This window comes from Misgurnus anguillicaudatus, chromosome 21, assembly GCF_027580225.2.
Source record: "Misgurnus anguillicaudatus chromosome 21, ASM2758022v2, whole genome shotgun sequence".
In the NCBI taxonomy this organism is placed as follows: Eukaryota; Metazoa; Chordata; class Actinopteri; order Cypriniformes; family Cobitidae; genus Misgurnus; species Misgurnus anguillicaudatus.
Window position 1 is genome coordinate 45,506,564 of NC_073357.2, and position 18,334 is coordinate 45,524,897.

Genomic DNA, 18,334 nt, shown 5'->3' on the forward strand with positions numbered 1-18,334 from the left:
TCCCTTAGAATTTGAATTCCCAATGACCATTGTGTTACACAGAATATTCCACTAGGTGGCAGCCTTTCACCTCTGTAACCGTAAGGTACACAATTCCAGTCCTCATTTAACATCAAATACATTTCAAACACATGCTTTAGTTAGATGGACGCAGTCTTGCAGCAGACTTGAAAAAGTATAAAACAACAACAACAGCAACATCGTTGTTTTTTTTCATCGTCATTAATAATTCTCTTCTTTCCTTACTGCTGAAAGGCAGCCCGTGTCACATGGCCTTTTGTGTGACGACCAGTGCGCCATTCATTGGCTGATTTGCTTGAAAGCATCGTCTCCAAGGCAACCAAGAGCCGCAGTCCCACTTCACTTCTCTTTTGAGGCCTGGACAAAGTCATAGATACCTTTTACCCTCTGCTTGTTTTTATATTGTTATCTCTCCTGTGCTTCTCATGAGTTTGCAGAAGGTAAGTCAATAGGTGTAATGTTTTATTACTCATTTACTACAGAAATATATTTTCTTGTATTATTTTGTGTGGTGAACAATACACATTTTGAGAGCTGCTGGAAAATAATATGTGACATTTTTCCTTACATGTTGTATATCAAGTTTATTACATGTACATATATATATATATATAACCTCCTAAGACCCGAGCTTTGGTTTGTCTTTTTTCAGATATCTTCCAGCTATTTTGGGGTTAGGAAGAAACAATACATATATAATATTTTTTTTTCTTTGAACATAAAGTAGTGTAATTGTCCACGTTTGTGTACACCAGGTTCCAGTTTCACAGAATTAAGTATTATGGTGCAAACAACAACAAAAAAAGTGAGGTTCTAAACCAGGAGGTTAAAGAATAATGTTTGGTTTGTTCTCACAATTCATTTAAGGTTTATTGTTTTAAATGCATTGTGATTTGAGCAATTAGTCACCTCATTTGTTTCATCCTGACATGTATCACTTTCGACTGTATCATGCCGTGTGTAACAAGTGCAAGATGTTCTATTGTAGATAACGGAGGTTGTAGCCCAGTGTGATGTAATAAGCCAGGCTTCCACTTTGTTATGGAAATCAGGAGTAAACATGATGTCACCAAGGTGGCCATGTTGATAGTGAATGCAAAAAAAATAAAGGGCAAAATCACCTGTGCAGGCTTTCTTGCTTTTAATGTCACTTTTAAAGACATTAAAAAAATGCAAATGATACATTCTTACATAAACGGTTAAAATGCTGTAAACACAGACAATTATTTTATAGTCATGTTGCCACAGCCACATTAGGACAAAATGTAAAAGTGTGGTTGTACAAATGTGATTGATATCTACATACTAATAGAATGGTATCATGGGGAAATTTTAAGAAGGAAGTCATTTAGTTTAGAGAGGAAGCCAAACCACTTGTTCTGTACAAAAACAGTTTGGTTTATAATATATAGACTATAGTACAAAACTCTTTAAAACAACCTTACACATTCCCTTAATTTTCACAAACCCCTTCAAGATCTTTGACAAGATACTGTGAGAGAAAGAGAGAAGAAGAGTAAGACAGGAAGAGAGTGAGAGAGGGAATGAGAACATTTTTGGTTATATTACCTGTGTAGGGGGAGGAGCGTATGAAGGCTGGTATGTGGCAGCATTGTGAAAAGCGGAAAGAGAGAGAGAGAGTGATATTCAAGAGAACAGTGCGCCATTACTCCTGCTTCTATAACTACACTAAAACAACACCTGTGTGACACCAACGTCTGTGTGTTATAGGTTAACACTTGGATCCTTTACAATCGAAAGGTTTAAGGACAGTGATTTTTAAACTTCATTCAACATGGTAACCAAGGAGGACGGCTAAAAGCAAGTTTTCAACTCTAAGGTAAATATAGCTTTCCGTCTGACCAGCAGGTTTGTCTAGTTAATCTGCAGCCTTGACAGTAAAATCTGCCAAATTTCACACAGGTGCTTGCACCCTGTCTGGAGAGTAGATCGAAGAAATGAAAGTATTAGAGAGAAATAAGATGAATAAATCACTGGAAAGGAAGGAAAGTTGAAGATAAATGTTGTAACTTGTACAGAAATGTTTAAACTTGTTCTGTTTGGAATCAGATCAGGTTTTGTTAAAGCCTGAATACACTTAAAGTGAATCATTATAATAGTCTAGTCTTTATTTTACTGTATTATTCATGACGGCTGGACTGTTTGCATTACCTGATACTAGAGTGCAAGTGAATACTGGAGTGATTGTGTTTCTTTGATCCATTTTGTCACTTCTTTGAATGTGCATCTGAAAAATGGCTGTGCATTTTGTTTTTATTTCTGTTTAGTGGTTTGTTGGGGATTGACTTCCTCTGAGTGATTTCCTTGCAAAATTATGTTTTCAGGGATTTTATTAAATATTATAAACAAAATCATGTACAGTTTGCCACCAGCAATCCATTCAGGACAATAGCAACAATCATTTACTTTTTTGATACCGGCTCTTTTAGATGTCAAAGAGAGGTTTGACATGTTGTACACATACTGAATACTTTACAGATTCTGGTCATAAAATAAAGCATTATAAACTAAATAACCGATGAAGAGATAAAGTACTATAAGATTCTTGTCCGCATTCTTTCTCCATAACTTATGGAAATATCTGATTATGTAAATATAAACTACGCAGCTGACAAAATGATGTCACTTATTTGGATATGCAAAACAAACTATGAAGTCACATCCACCGCTGTTCACAAACCATTTAAGTGAGTGCCAATGGACTTTTATTGTTATCAAACGCCATCGTATGAAAATGGTGATCTGTTATGCAGTTCAAAATATGTTTTAAAAAGCATTAGTGATAAATTCAGCATGAAATAAAGTTAAAAGGTTGTCACATTTATGTAACATCAGCTTAAATCTAAAGGAAAGATGGTATCACTTTGAAGAGTCATATCCTCAAAGAGAGCTTTTTAGTATCTCTCAAAGATACTACTGGTACTAAATTTGTACCTAATGTTACATATTAGGGCTTTCTTAAGGGGTATTGCTTCAGTGACAGTACAGGGTTACATTATTTTGACAGTTTTTTTCTAACAGTGTATGTAAATGACAATATTTTGGTAAGAGAGAATCTGATTGTGAGATACACATAAAGACAGGAAATGTCACAACATTTCAGCTTTGGATTTAAATTGAGTTTGTCAAGGTCATTGTGCTTAAATAGGTTAAGTATTAATATAGTAATATTTGACAAAGAGGTGGATCTTGACAAACATGCGTCATCTCTGTTATGGCTACCATATAATGAATTAACAGCTACAAGGCACTGAAAAATAGACAACATATTTGTCTTCATTCTTTGTGGTTATTTCCGTTTCTATCTGTTTATTATCATGCAGGAATGTAAACTATTTGTCAAAAGTTTATGGTTTCTTAACTGAAATGTGTCTTGTGATCCTAAGAATCTGAAGGTGTATTATAATAATTAGTTATATATATTTATAAATAAACTATACAATACAGTAAAAACTGGTTGTCAGTTATGTTATAGCAACTTAAATCTAATAAAGGAAAGATGTTGTTACTCTGAAGATGGTTTAAAAAAAGGACCACTCTGAATGAATTTGTGGTTATTGCTATAGCTGAAAGTCCATATGATTTGCCAAAGCCTCTGCTTTACGTCCGATTGGTGTGCTAAAGCCTCTACTTTTAGTCTAAAATACATTTCATTATAAATCCCAGAACCTTAACTAAAACTAATACAAATGACAAAAATGCAATAAAGACGTCCATTTTAACCCCTACCATTGTTAAAATCAACACAAGGGTGTATTTGTACTTTAATTTTAGCTTTCGTTCACAAATTCGATTGGAATTTTGTTAACAGGAAAAGCAAGATCAGTCCACCTGTACTACTGCATGCCAGAGGTATCGTAGTTTGTTTGAAGATATTATGTAGCTCCTGTCTGCAATGACCTCATAGGGAGAACACTCCTTCTTTAGTACACAATGAGAATATTTTGGATATTCTGTTCGACGTAAGCAGGCCAGTTTCGCCCCCTTTTAAAAGAAACCTAATGCCTGTGAGACACTTCCCTGAACCGGACCCTAACCGGTTCACATAACAAACGAAATTCAGGTTGTTTAAACTTTTTTTCATGGTATCTGGCTCTCATGGTTCACTGAGCAAGAATGCCATCTACATGGTATCACTTTTCAGTAGCTCTGTAAGGAGGCCTTTGTTTACTTAAAATGAACACTCAGCTGACGTTTCGGGTGAAATTAGATAGCTGCCGGTCATGCAGCTGTCAAACGTAGGTGTCCCATCATCAGTAGTAAGAAAGTGTGTAAACCTGTATTTCTAGTTGACCATATGTTTCTAGTAGCATGTGCCTTCCTGGGTACTCTTCGAAGTCCCATGTTGACAGAGAAACATGAGGAAAAGTTTATCGGCTTGTGCCGCAAGCATATTTGTTCACGGGATCTATAGCTTCACACTTTCAGAAACACCATATTTAAACAACTGATAGTTTAAATAAGCGACATCTACAAGAAACATTTTGAAATGAACACTTGCATATAGCCACAACTATATGGCATAATTTGTTATTAATGCAATTTATAGTATAAGCTCACATTATACCTTAAGTTAGTATGATCAGTTTAAACTACTGAATCTTTGATGTTTGTGTTCATAATACTGGTCTAGGATCTTAAATTTCTGGAACGAATGTCTTTAAATTGTCCTGATTTCATGGGTCAGAATGTTGGCGGCAGACATACGCAGTTATAAAAGACATTGGAAGAAAAAAATGTCTCTGTAGTGAGGTGGAGACAGTAGTACTGATCTATTGCAGGTTTGCTGATGGATGTAGATGGTGTGTGATTACACTTTCATCATCATATTTGACATAGAGAGCAAGCTTTCCCAAGGTTTGCTGTGCAACCCTTTGATTAATATGTTTGAAGATTAAATTTATTTTACATTTATTGAAGTTTCCCATTAAAGTTTAAGAGTTTACTTAACCTGTAAAGATCGAGTTTACTAAATTGATCTTGCAGCTTAATGCTCTTTGTACATCACATTTTTTTGTATTGAAACTATATGGCTGTACACCTCCTTGCTCATAGTTTTAGGTGTTTTTACAGTACTGTCAGAAAAATATGGTCAAAATGTGTCACTGGGGCTGTACCCATTAAAAAAGTAGTTTTGCACCTAAAGAGTTCAGATTAGTACCTCAGAGGTACACACTGGTACCAAAGAGAGCTTATTAGTATCTCAAAGATACATACTGATACTAAATTCAGTGAGGAAAATAAGTATTTGAACACCCTGCTATTTTGCAAGTTCTCCAACTTAGAAATCATGGAGGGGTCTGAAATTGCCATCGTAGGTGCATGTCCAATGTGAGAGACATAATCTAAAAAAAATCCAGAAATCACAATGGATGATTTTTTTAAACTATTTATTTGTATGATATAGCTGCAAATAAGTATTTGAACACCTGAGAAAGTCAATGTTAATATTTGGTACAGTAGCCTTTGTTACAGAGGTCAAACACGTCCTGTAGTTTTTCACTGCAGGAGGGATTTATGCCCACTCCTCTATACAGATCTTCTCTAGATCAGTCAGGTTTCTGGCCTGTCGCTGAGAAAAACGGAGTTTGAGCTCCCTCCAAAGATTCTTTATTGGGTTTAGGTCTGGAGACTGGCTAGGCCACGCCAGAATCTTGATATGCTTTTTACAGAGCCACTCCTGGCTATGTGATTCGGGTCATTGTCATGTTGGAAGACTCAGCCTCGACCCATCTTCAATGCACCAACTGAGGGAATGAGGTTGTTCCCCAAAATCTCGCAATACATGGCCCCGGTCATCCTCTCATTATTACAGTGCAGTCGCGCTGTCCCATGTGCAGAAAAACACCCCCAAAGCATGATGCTACCACCCCCATGCTTCATGGTGCTCATCATTCTTCTTCCTCCAAACACGTTTAGTGGAATTATTACCAAAAAGTTCTATTTTGGTCTAATCTGACCACATGACTTTCTCCCATGACTCCTCTGGATCATCCAAATGGTCATTGGCAAACTTAAGACAGGCCTGGACATGTGCTGGTTTAAGCAGGGGAACCTATCATGCCATGCATGATGTCAAACCATGACGTCTTAGTTACCAACAGTAACCTTGGAAACGGTTGTCCCAGCTCTTTTCAGTTCATTGACTAGCTCCTCCCGTGTAGTTCTGGGCTGATTACTCACCTTTCTTAGGATCATTGAGACCCCACAAGGTGAGATCTTGCATGGAGCCAGAGTCCGAAGGAGATTGACAGTCATGTTTAGCTTCTTCCATTTTCTAATGATTGCTCCAACCATGGACCTTATTTCACCAAGCTGCTTGGCAATTTCCCCGTAGCCCTTTCCAGCCTTGTGGAGGTGTACAATTTTGTCTCTAGTGTCTTTGGACAGCTCTTTGGTCTTGCCCATGTTTGTAGTTGGATTCTTACTGATTGTATGGGGTGGACAGGTGTCTTTATTCAGCTAATGATCTCAAACAGATGCATCTAATTTAAGATAATAAATGGAGTGGAGGTGGACATTTTAAAGGCAGACTAACAGGTCTTTGAGGGTCAGAATTCTATCTGATAGACAGGTGTTCAAATACTTATTTGCAGCTGTATCGTACAAATAAATAGTTTAAAAATCATACATTGTGATTTTATGTCTCTCACAGTGGACATGCACCTACGATGACAATTTCAGACCCCTGTATGATTTCTAAGTGGGAGAACTTGCAAAATAGCAGGGTGTTCAAATACTTTTTTCCTTACTGTATATACATATTATACCTAATGGTATATATTATTCTAACCGTGTAAATGACAATATTTTGGCAGCAGAATCTGTTTTTGGGACAGGAAAGAATGGCAGACAGGAAATGTCAGAACTCATTTAATTGAGGTTTAATTGTCAAGGTCATTGTGCTGAAATAGGCCTATTATTAATATAATAATATTTGACAAATAGGTGTATCTAAATTGAGACAAACAAACACGCACCATCCCTGCAAGGCTACCATATAATGAATAAACAGCTATGAGGCACTGAAAGATAGACCACATATTTGCATTTATCTTTTATTATTTTTACCATTTTTATCTATCAATCATCATGCATTATGCAGGAATATAAACTATCAGTCAAATGTTTAGGGTCTCTAACTAAAATGTTTCTCGTGATCCTAAAAATCTGAAGGTGTAAGATAAAAACAAAAATATAATTATTATATCACATATTATACAATTAATATATTATTTTTGTCATCACAATGAAATTCAATTTTTATAAATGTTTTAAAAATAGATGAGAAAGCAATCAATATGAGCTCAGAATAGATAGAAAACTACATTAATATTGTTTAAAAAGCATCTCAGGGTGATAACCAGAAGCTGCTTAATAAAATGCCAAGAGTACATTTCTACAAATTCTAGGCAAAAGGTGATTACATTAAAGATGCTACACTTTAAAAAATGTTTTAGCCTATGGTTAGGTAATTGGACAAAACAACCCTTCTTGTAGAAACCACCCAACATTTATAGAGTGTAAAATAACAATTAGACTAACATTAAATAATTTCTTTTTTATTTTATTGTAGTTACCATATAATTCCCATATTTGTATTTTGAAGTTTTAATTCCATAATGTGGAAAAATATGAAAAGAGAATGCTTAAATTAACCTAAACTATGATAAGTTATCCTAAACTTCGCTCAATAGAGTACACTCAAAACTCAGTGTTGTGCCTGAACGAGTTCATTAAAAGAAAGTTCATGAACTCGTTCATATTTTGGGCGAACGTGAACTGAACGTACTGTATTACTGCCTGATGAACGTTACTGTGAACTTGTATTCTGGTGCTTGTGAACGGCACTTTCTCTCAGTTAAATGTCGTTCAATAGGGTTTCTATAGAGATTTCTATAGAGTCTTCCATGGAAAACACACTGTAAACAGACCTTAATGTGTATCGGAAAAAAAAAACAATCTGGCAACACCAGCGTTTCACGGCTGCATGCGTCATCAAAACAAAAATAAGCATGGAGGTGAAAATAAGCTGAGATCCCTGCCGCGCCACTCACATAGTTTAACATTAAATAACGATTTAACGGTTAACGATTAGCATAAGCTGCTAACACATATTCTGGATCTTGAAATAGACTCTGACTAAGCTCACGCTATTTAACGTGCAATACCTGCGAGTTGTCCTATACACGCGACGCTGCGTAGCGCTTCTCGACCGGTGTTCGATCCCCTTGAAGCACCAGGCTAGCCTTTCAAGGCATGTGCAAGCATTGCCTTGAAAGACAGTCAATGCTTATGTGAACCATGGGTTGATAAGGATTAAAGTTGGATATGAAGATGAAATCTGACGCATTTGTCTTCAGTGTTAAAACTTTTAAAAAAATTGCTGTCTGTGGTTCTATATGGGCTCCCTGCTGAAAAAACAATAAAAACATTACAGAAAATTCAAATGGTTTCCATTAAAATACCAATAATAACCATTAGCTTTTACCATTAAAACCACTACACTGTAGTGTGTTTTGGGCCATATTCCATTAGAACCAATAAAATTCCCAATAAAACCAGTAAAACCAATAGAATTTCTGTGATGGTGTCTATTGTTTTTTAGCAGGTCTATAATGGCAATCATTTTTTAAAAATAATTTGGGAAAAAATAACCATAAATTAGTTCATTTTTGGAACTGTGAACTAGTTCAAACTTTTGAAATATGAACTATGAACTGAACTGGTATATTTTAAAATTTGTGAACTGAACTTTGAACTAGTTCATGTAGAAAGTGAACTTTCCCAACACTGTCAAAAAATGCTGGGCTAGGGACGAACCCTATCTGCATGCTGGGTTGTTTTATCCCAAAATGCTGGGATGTTGTACCACATTGTTTGGTTAAAAAACATATTCTCGTTAATTTAACCCAACGGCTGGGTTTGTCCCTTTTGACCCAATGCTGGTTTGAAAATAACCCAGAGTGTAGCTTTTCGGTTCAAGCAGTCAAATGAATGATCTATCCTGACAGACAGTAGTGTTGTGGTTGTTAGTGCAGTACATTTGTTCTCAGAGCATGTGAGCACAGTTTCAAGGTTTACTGGAATGTGAAGACTGGTTAATGATTGCCTCAGGAGTCAAGCATTATATGCAGGTTGAGGACATGAAACACTCTCTAACCCTCCTCACAGGGCATGGCACTCTATATGCGTATTTGAAACTGATCATTAAAGCCATAATGGCAGCCAGTTTTTAAGATCCAGTTTTCCAGCCTGTTGCTGAACATCAGCACTCCCATAAAAAGTTTCTATGAAAATCTATGACGACTTGCGAAATAGGGTTGATATACGAAAAGCCCTTTTCCTTTTAACTCATTCAAAAGATTTTCCTTTCTCATTAATGTGTGGGATGAAAAAATTAATTTGAATTGCAGTTAACAGAGATGGTTTTGAGAGCCGCTTACTGTGCCAGCTGAAACACGAACCTGGTCATATTTCATGTAAAGTTGTAATTTCCTCATTTTAACAAGTGTGCATTATTTTAGAGAAATGTGATGTTAGGTTGAAAGCGATCACTTAAAGGCGGAGTCCATGATGTTTGAAAGCCAATGTTGATATTTGAAATCACCTAAACAAACACGCCCCTACCCCAATACAATCTGGACCTTCTGTTGATAGACCCGCCCCACAAATACGCAACCCGGCATTTGATTTGATTTGATTGGTTATTAGTGTGTTTTGGTAGTCGGCCCGTCTTCTTTTCCAAACCGTTTTTCAAACATCGTGGACTCCGCCTTTAATGTGCTACTGTTACATTAAAACCTCTTTAAAGGGACTGTAAGTAGGATTTTAAGTGTTTCAATTATCAAAATCAATGTCTTTATTCATAAATATGTTCTCATTGGTGTCAAATGACCTCTGCCAGTGATCTGACTTTTCTTTGTAAGCTTAGAATTTCTCCTCTTTACTTACATTGAACGGGTAAGTCCAAGGAGTCATCCATATCGTTCCGCCGTATTGATAAACTATAATAGCAGAGAGGGAAAAAAAGCACTAGCCTACCAACGCGTTTCCACAACGTGTTTTCATTCAGAACACGTGAACCAGCTGCAACAGACAAGGAGATCAGTGATAACATAACGGCTACCGTAGTTGCAACACGCATTTGGAAAGGCGAAGCGCTAGAGAGCACTGTTTGTTTGAATGCAAAATACAATTTCACCACTAGATGGGGTAAATCCTACTTATTGCCCCTTTAATGCAAGAGAAAATGTTTTCACACAATAAAAGCAGTTATGTTTGTATACATTGTCATTTACAGTTAAAGTGTTCTCAGTTTTTCGACATGTACAGCAGCATTTCTTACATTCAAATACCAAAACACTTTCAAATGTTTACTGCACAGGAATTTCGTCTGTTATTAGAAAATTGGTGAGTTCAGTTTGTGTCGTTAATAAACTAATATTGCATAAAAGAAAACAAACACATTCTGGAAAATGTGTCACCAGGGCTGCTTAGTGATTTTGGTAACACTTTACAATAAGGTTAGACATTAGTTAATGTATTAAATAACAGTTTTATAATTGTTGAAGTTAACATTAACAAAGATTAATAAATGATATATAAGTGTAGTTCATTATTAGTTTATGTTAACTAATGTAGTTAACTTATGTTAACTAATGAACCTTGTTGTAAAGTGTTACCGTGATTTTAGATTTAAAATGATTGTTCTTGTTATGTCATCATTAAAAGTGATTTATTGGTCATTACATCCCAGCAAGCAAAAACCAAGACAGTGATGGCTAACTAGTATAGACTTAATATAGTCCAGCTATGAGTTACCTATATCTACCCTAAATAACCTTGAATTTGTTTACATGCTGTTTTTGCCAAAATAACTTAGAGAAGTACTATATTCCATCATGTAAGCAAAGTAAACAAGTGTTCAAGGTGTTTGCTTTAATTTCTTTCACTGACAGCCCAAATTTTGCCTTGTTTTAGCTTGATGGGATTTCAAAATTCTTACGCTTATATATGAAACTTCTCACTGTGAAATCTGCAACACAATAAAGTTCAGGTTACATTTATGTATACTGTTTAAAAGTTGCCATTCAAATTAAAGCCATCAGAAACATCATTCCTGCTGAAAAAAGTACAAAAGCTGTCACTGGGAAAGTACACTTCAAAATGGTACCGATATGTACAATTTAAAAAAATACTGGGTTGCTAAAACCCTTTGTTGGCTCAAATATAAACATTTTCTGGGTTAATTTAGGCCATCGTCTGGGCTTGTCCCTTTTTGACCAAATGCTGGCTTGTAAATAACCCAGCGTTTTTTAGAGTCTACCTAACATTTAGGTGCAGATATGTTCCTTCGAGGCACCAATATGTACCCTTTAGGTACAAATGTGTACTTTTTTAAAGGGTACCGCCCCAGTGACACCTTTTGTATGTGTCCTATCACCTTTTGTACAATGTGTCCTATTTCATATATATTTCCATATTTTCATACTTTATTAACAATAAGTGTGTTTTCCAATATGTAGCTTTATGGGTAGAGCACAACATGTCGTGGGTTTGATCACACATGCTAATAATGTATACCTTGAATGCACTGCACTGTATGTAAAGGGTAAATGTAATGTAAATGTTGACGCTGAGGAGTTATGAACGTATGAACACAAAGATAACTTAATTTAGCAGGAGGTTATACTAACTAATGCTTCGCTAATTTGGTGAACTAAGTGCATTTATTCTCTTGATTGTCATCAGTAATCACTCATCTCTTCACTTATCTTTTCAACTCTAAGAGCACTGTCATGCAGACGCGCTCCCTGCTGAGGTGACTTTTACACATAGTCATGGAGCTTAAGGTGTGGGTGGATGGCATTCCACGTGTTGTCTGTGGCTTATCCGAAGAGACATCTTGTCAGGATGTTGTCATAGCTCTAGCCCAAGCCATTGGTATGTTATTGGTTATGAAAGCTTCTTCAGTTTTGAGATTGAGTGCATTCATATTTTAACGTTTACACTTACTGTGCGTTCCAGGGCAAACCGGTCGCTATGTGCTCGTCCAGAAACTACGGGGAAAGGAACGGCAGCTCGTGGCTAATGAACGCCCACTGGAGTCCCTCGCTGAACTGGGACAGCTGGGCAACGAGGTGCAATTCATCCTCCGTCGCACTGGCCCCACAACCAGTGAAGCTTCGGACAAAGGTCGAGCCCCTCCTTTGCCCATGGCCCTACATCCAGAGCCCCCCAAACACAAAGACCCCAAAAAGGCCCTTACTTTTAATCCGGGGCCCTCTGCTTCACCGCAAACACGTGTGAGACACCTTGAAAAACCAACTAGAGACTCTCCAAGGGTGTCCCCATCTCCCACTTCCTCCCTCGGCCAAGATGATTCATCCAAAGAAGCGCTCTATCAGCAAATTCTTCGACAACAAGCCGAGTTACAGGGCATACAGTCACAGCTGGTGGGTCTGGAGAGGGAGCTTGCCGTTTGGGAGCGAGCTCCTCCTCCGACCCTTTCCCCGGACCTCCTTAAGGAAATGGACCACTTGCAGCAGAATTTGAGGAGGAACGAGGAAGAGTTGGCCCACTTACCGTACTGGGAAAGTGAATTTCACTCTGAAGTTCAGAGAGAAAACGACATGCTAAGACGTAAAAACGAACTTAATGCAGCAATAGATAAGGAAAGCCGAAGGCAGCATGATACAGAGACTCTATCAGAGCAGCTGGAGCGAGATATTCAGCTGCTCAGCAAGAGAAATGGTATACATGAAGCCAGCCACAGTGTTGAAGAATCTGTAACTATAGCTAGGAGAAAATTGGAAAACCATCAGCGGCAAGGGACTGAACTGCAGGCATCAATTGAAGAGACAGAAAAGGAATTAATGCTGGCAGATGAAGAACTACTGGTCAGTTTCGTCTTTATTTGTCTTTATTTGGTGCTATAGTGGTGCTATATGGCCCCCGTATGATTCTTCAAGGGTGCTTCACGGATGCTATATGGCACTGAGAAGGGTTCCTCTATGATTACGAGCCAAGAACCACTTTTAGCACCGTTTGTTTGAGGAACCATTTTAAGTGCCATATAGCACCAATGACCTGTGTAGCACCTGTCTAGAACCATATTGTGCTATGTAGAACCATATGTGGTGCTATAGTGGTTCTTCATAGGTGCTATATAGCACTAAAATGGTTCCTCTATGATTACGAGCCAAGAACCACTTTTAGTGCTATTTAGCACCGTTTGTCTTTAGAGTGTAGAGGTACCATTTTAAGTGCCATATAGCACCAAGTACCTGTGTAGCATCTGTGCAGAACAATATTGTGCTATGTAGAACCATATGTGGTGCTATAGTGGTGCTATATGACCCCCGTATGGTTCTTCATAGGTGCTATATAGCACTAAAAAGGTTCCTCTATGATTATGAGTCAAGAACCACTTTTAGCGCTATTTAGCACCGTTTGTTTTTAGAGTGTAGAGCAACCATTTTAAGTGCCATACAGCACCGAGTACCGGTGTAGCCCCTGTCTAGAACCATATTGTGCTATGTAGAACCAAATGTGGTGCTATAGCGGTGCTATATGACACCGGTAAGGTTTTTCATACAGTAGGTGCTTCATAGGTGCTATATAGCACTAAAAAAGGTTACTCTATGATTACAAGCCAAGAACCACTTTTAGTGTTATTTAGCACCGTTTGTTTTAAGAGTGTTAAGGAACCATTTTAAATGCCATATAGCACCGAGTACCTGTGTAGCACCTGTCTAGAACCATATTGTGCTGTGTAGAACCATATGTGGTGCTATAGTGGTGCTATATGACACCGGTAAGGTTTTTCATACAGTAGGTGCTTCATGTGCTATATAGCACTAAAAAAGGTTACTCTATGATTACAAGCCAAGAACCACTTTTAGTGTTATTTAGCACCGTTTGTTTTTAGAGTGTAGAGGAACCATTTTAAATACCATATAGCACGAGTACCTGTGTAGCCCCTGTCTAGAACCATATTGTGCTATGTAGAACCATATGTGGTGCTATAGCGGTGCTATATGACACCCGTAAGGTTTTTTATACAGTAGGTGCTTCATAGGTGCTATATAGCACTAAAAAGGTTCCTCTATGATTAAGAGCCAAGAACCACTTTTAGTGTTATTTAGCACCGTTTGTTTTAAGAGTGTACCATGGGATTTTTATTTAAATAGTACTCACTAAAAATGCATAAGCCAACCATTTTATCTTTTTATATCTTAATATTGAAATTAATTATGGGTGTGCTGAGTAAGCAAATATAATATATTCTCTTTTAAATGCTTAAGGAGTTTAAAGTTCTAATTTGTTAAACCCCATTGTACTAGTTGCTGTATCATACCAGTAAACTCATTAAAGTAGAGTACACTCATCATGACTAACTGAACCGTTGGGCACTATACACACTACTTCACTGTTGATTCATGTGTTGCCTCATTGTTGTCCTTAATGGAAAAGTATATTTATTAATCTTTCAGGTTCTTGTCATTACCAATACCACTTTAGTCACACACTCAATGCCTAAACTTTGAAAGTTTATGGAAAAAAGGACAGGATATGTTTACACCACAATGGTATACCACCTGTTGCTCAAGTGGTATAGCCTTGTGTTACCAGCGCAAAAGGTCAAAAGGTTTCAGTCCCTAATGCATAAATGCATACTCAAGGCAAAGTTCTTGCGGCACAAAGTGCATCTATACATTCATTTTGTTTGTGTGCTTTCCGCTGCCATTCTGTGATAATACTGTAGGTACTGTAACCCTGCCTGTCAAAACCCAGTTTAAGGCCTTTACTTGATAATCCCACATAATGTAAAAAATAATCTTGATATATTTAATATATTGATTGAGTAAGATCATGTCAAAAGATTGAAATCGACGTGAAATCCAACTTTGATGCTCCTAGATTATGAGTTAGATTATGAGAGACTTCTGCCTGGATTTCACAGAAAGTGTCTCATGTGAACTACATTGCTAGTGTTTGATTGTAGTATTAACAAAAGATAAATGACTTTAAGGCACCTCACACTTTGTCATCACACATTGTGAAGGTTGTTAGGTCTGTGTGGGTGTTTCAAAAGGAGAACTAAGGCGTAAAGGAAGTCCTCCAACCTCAAAATAAATCTCATAATCTAAATGATTTCATCCCCTATAGGCCAAGAGCATAGAACTGGATGACCTGAACAAAGAGCTACGTCAGTGTAACCTGCAGCAGTTTATCATGCAAACAGGTGTCACGCCGGCACAGTCTAATCTACAAACAGAAGACATGGATTTTGCTCTCCTCAAGCCTGATGGACAGAGTGATGAAGGTGTGTAACATTGCAAGCCAAAATATTAGTCTTTTTAAATGAGTTATCTCCATGCTTTTATAAATGGGAAGAAGATACGAACTTGTAGCCTGAGAGAACGCTAACTACAGTATATAACATCGGTAGACGCTAAGACGCACCTTGTATTTATTACAGATTCCAGTTCCTCCATCTTGGAGTTCAATCCTCGCACCACTGCCAAGCAAATTCTGGGGAACCCACGCAGCCTTCAAAACCCTCTCGTCTCCAGCCTTCATCCTGAGGGTGTGTATGTGTGACACGCAGCTTGCGCACTGCTGCCCTCTGTTGGCCTAAATCTTCTGCATGTCCACCTCTACCTCTTCCTGTTTCCCAGAATGCACGCTCACTTTGCCTCACAACTCTTCTCACCTATGGTGGTTCTCTGTTTTGTTAAATGTATTGCAAAGGCGATTTTGTGTAGGCATCAATTACACTGCCATCTAAACAGACTGTTGAGAGAAAGTTACTGTTTATTCAAAACATACTTTGTCTTTTCTAGTTTCTTATAATCAAAAATGCTCAGTTTTGCTGCTTGCTAACAGTGACTGTCAAGTTGCCACAAAAAATAAAAAACGATTACCTTCGCTTTACGCTGAAACTTGCACTGCCTTGGGGTTCTTTTATTTCATGCAGGCTCTGGCAAATCATAAATGTGTTTGGTTCAATAGTTTTTGTCTGGCATGAGTCTGAGAAAATTAAGTAATTATTAATTTCATGTTTCTCCATGTTATGATCTGTAGGATTGCCTTCACTAAATGGTGATTGGGTTGATTACATGTATGAACAGAAATACTGTCGAAATGTCAAGCTGTAACAGGGCTCAACAATAAGAATGTCTTTTTGCTTGCTTAGTACAGACTGATTTTAGGAACACATTTAAAAAAAACTAATATTTATTCAAAAAATGTTTACAGAAAAACGAAAAAATGAAAAGTGTTAATTTATGATTAAAGCTATGAAACATTTCTGATAAGCTAGCTACTAAATCAGTTCATTCCACCGTTGCACCAACAATGTTTAGGAATCCAAAACATACAAACTTATAACAAAATAATGTACTGTAATCGCGTAATAACGACGCAGCACATGCCTGTCAGGGCAAGGGAAAATTTCATTAACTTTAGCAACTTCACCTTGGGCCATTTTTATTGTTGAGTCCTGTGTAAATGCATGTTGGTGTGGAATTTGTTTATTTAGGCAACAAGACTTTTCTTCCCACACCCTTTTACACCATTCTCACTCCTGCTGTATTTATTATATGTCACATAAAATATTATCCTAATTGGAGTATAAAGCAGTGGTTCTCAAACTTTTCGGCATTCACCCTTGTGTAGGGTGCATGCCTTTGCACCCCTCCAAAAAAAAAAAAAAAAAATCATGATATACAACAATCTCAAACTTACAATTTGAAAATGTAGTGCTATTAGTTAGCAGCACAGAATTGATGATAAATTAATGTACTTTTTTTAACTGGGGTCCCCCTGCCATCTCACACCCCTCAGTTTGAGAACCACTGATAACTTTTCATCTTTAAGGAAAGCCAGAAGCTCATTGCATTTTGTGTATCTCTTACAGTCCTGTCATCAAGAGAGACATCATGGCACTAAAGTCTGGAGTACAACCTCAAGGAATTATTAACTGTTCACTTTATTAATATATTTGCATAATTCTGTTTGAATATGTTACATGTATTTTCTTTTGTATGATATTGTATGAAATGGATGTGTGAAAACTTAAGAATATGTTTATGTAAATAGATTGTTGTCTTTGTAATTATTAAGCAGATGAAGATTTGTAAATGTATTTTAACAATATATTTCTTTTACTAAAAACCTAAAAAATAAACAGAAATTATTGCAAGTAAGTTTAATGATTTACCACAGTAAAAACTGGTCAAAAAGTCGGGGTCAACAATCAAGATAAAGAGATACTGTTATATTACAGTAGTATATGAACCATTACAGTAACATTTATTATTATTAATGATAATACTACTACTACTTATAATAATAATAATAAATACTGACACTGGTATAATAAAACATGTATTTTGTAATTATTAATTTAATATTAACTTTCATTTACAATAACTAACAGTAACTTTTAACTTGTGAATCCAAATCAAGCGTTTTGTTCTCTTACTGTACGCATGGCAGATCCTGGAGCAGGTGTGTGGCTTACTCACTTCAACTCTATCACTCATGCATGGCAGTTCCAATCTCCAAATTTCGGTAACTTTTTTCCTGAGTAAGAAGAATTTTTACAAAAGTCTGCTCCCACAAGAATGAAAAATTGCATGCCTAAGGTACAATAACATAATCTGAATATTATTTAAATAGGCCTACCCAAAGCAATACCCATAGCAATGTGGCAGGCAATTGCCTGGGGCCCCGGATTTTGAGGGGACCCCCGGGACTGATCATTTAAACAAGCTAAAAATTTTATCATACCTGTAATTAGGCCTAATCCAACATTTCAGCAGGCACCTTTACTGGATCTGTTGTATCATTACGCGTATTATGCTTTTAGCACCACCCTTTTTAACTTGTGCTGCACTCGCATGGTATACTGAAGAACATGCATGATTTAGGAAGTATTATTTCATTAAATGATATTAATTACTTGTATCGGGTTACTTGAAAAACTGGGGTTAGCAGGCAGCATGTAGCCTACAACTAAAAACATTTTGGGCTATTTGGGTCAAAAGGGGATGAGCCCAGTCCGCTGGGTTGTAATTTAACCAATGCTGGGTTGTTTCAACCCAAAATGCTGGGTTGTTTTAAACCATTGTTGGGTCAAATATATATTTTTTTTGGTTAATTACAACCCAGCTGCTGGACTCGTCCCTTTTTGACCAAACGCTGTGTTAAAAATAACCCTGCATTGTTTAGAGAAGTATCTTGAGAAGTTTTATGAGGTATTATTAACACTATAAATTCT

General features: G+C 37.0%; 1 protein-coding gene across 2 annotated transcripts; it reads left to right on the forward strand.

The window, feature by feature from the left end:
* Positions 1 to 328: 328 nt before the first annotated feature.
* On the forward strand, positions 329 to 17,254 carry rassf7b (Ras association domain family member 7b). 2 transcript variants are annotated; one of them, XM_055209190.2, is made up of 7 exons: positions 329 to 461; positions 1,753 to 1,861; positions 11,835 to 11,988; positions 12,073 to 12,944; positions 15,217 to 15,373; positions 15,530 to 15,637; positions 16,970 to 17,254. In XM_055209190.2, exons 3-7 carry the CDS (start codon positions 11,886 to 11,888, stop codon positions 16,999 to 17,001), a joined length of 1,272 nt encoding a protein of 423 aa, XP_055065165.2. In that variant the 5' UTR covers positions 329 to 461; positions 1,753 to 1,861; positions 11,835 to 11,885; the 3' UTR covers positions 17,002 to 17,254. The 2 variants fall into 2 exon arrangements, with proteins under 2 accessions (XP_055065165.2, XP_073715330.1); XM_073859229.1 differs by lacking the exon at positions 329 to 461 and having other exon boundaries at positions 1,716 to 1,861.
* The last annotated feature ends 1,080 nt before the right edge of the window (positions 17,255 to 18,334 follow it).

Excerpts from the sequence above, each read along its gene's own strand:
- rassf7b (XM_055209190.2), top strand. The coding sequence starts at position 11,886 with ATGGAGCTTAAGGTGTGGGTGGATGGCATTCCACGTGTTGTCTGTGGC. Across the intron at positions 12,945-15,216 it reads TGGCAGATGAAGAACTACTG|GCCAAGAGCATAGAACTGGA; the intron begins GTCAGTTTCGTC and ends CATCCCCTATAG. Across the intron at positions 15,638-16,969 it reads CTCCAGCCTTCATCCTGAGG|TCCTGTCATCAAGAGAGACA; the intron begins GTGTGTATGTGT and ends TATCTCTTACAG.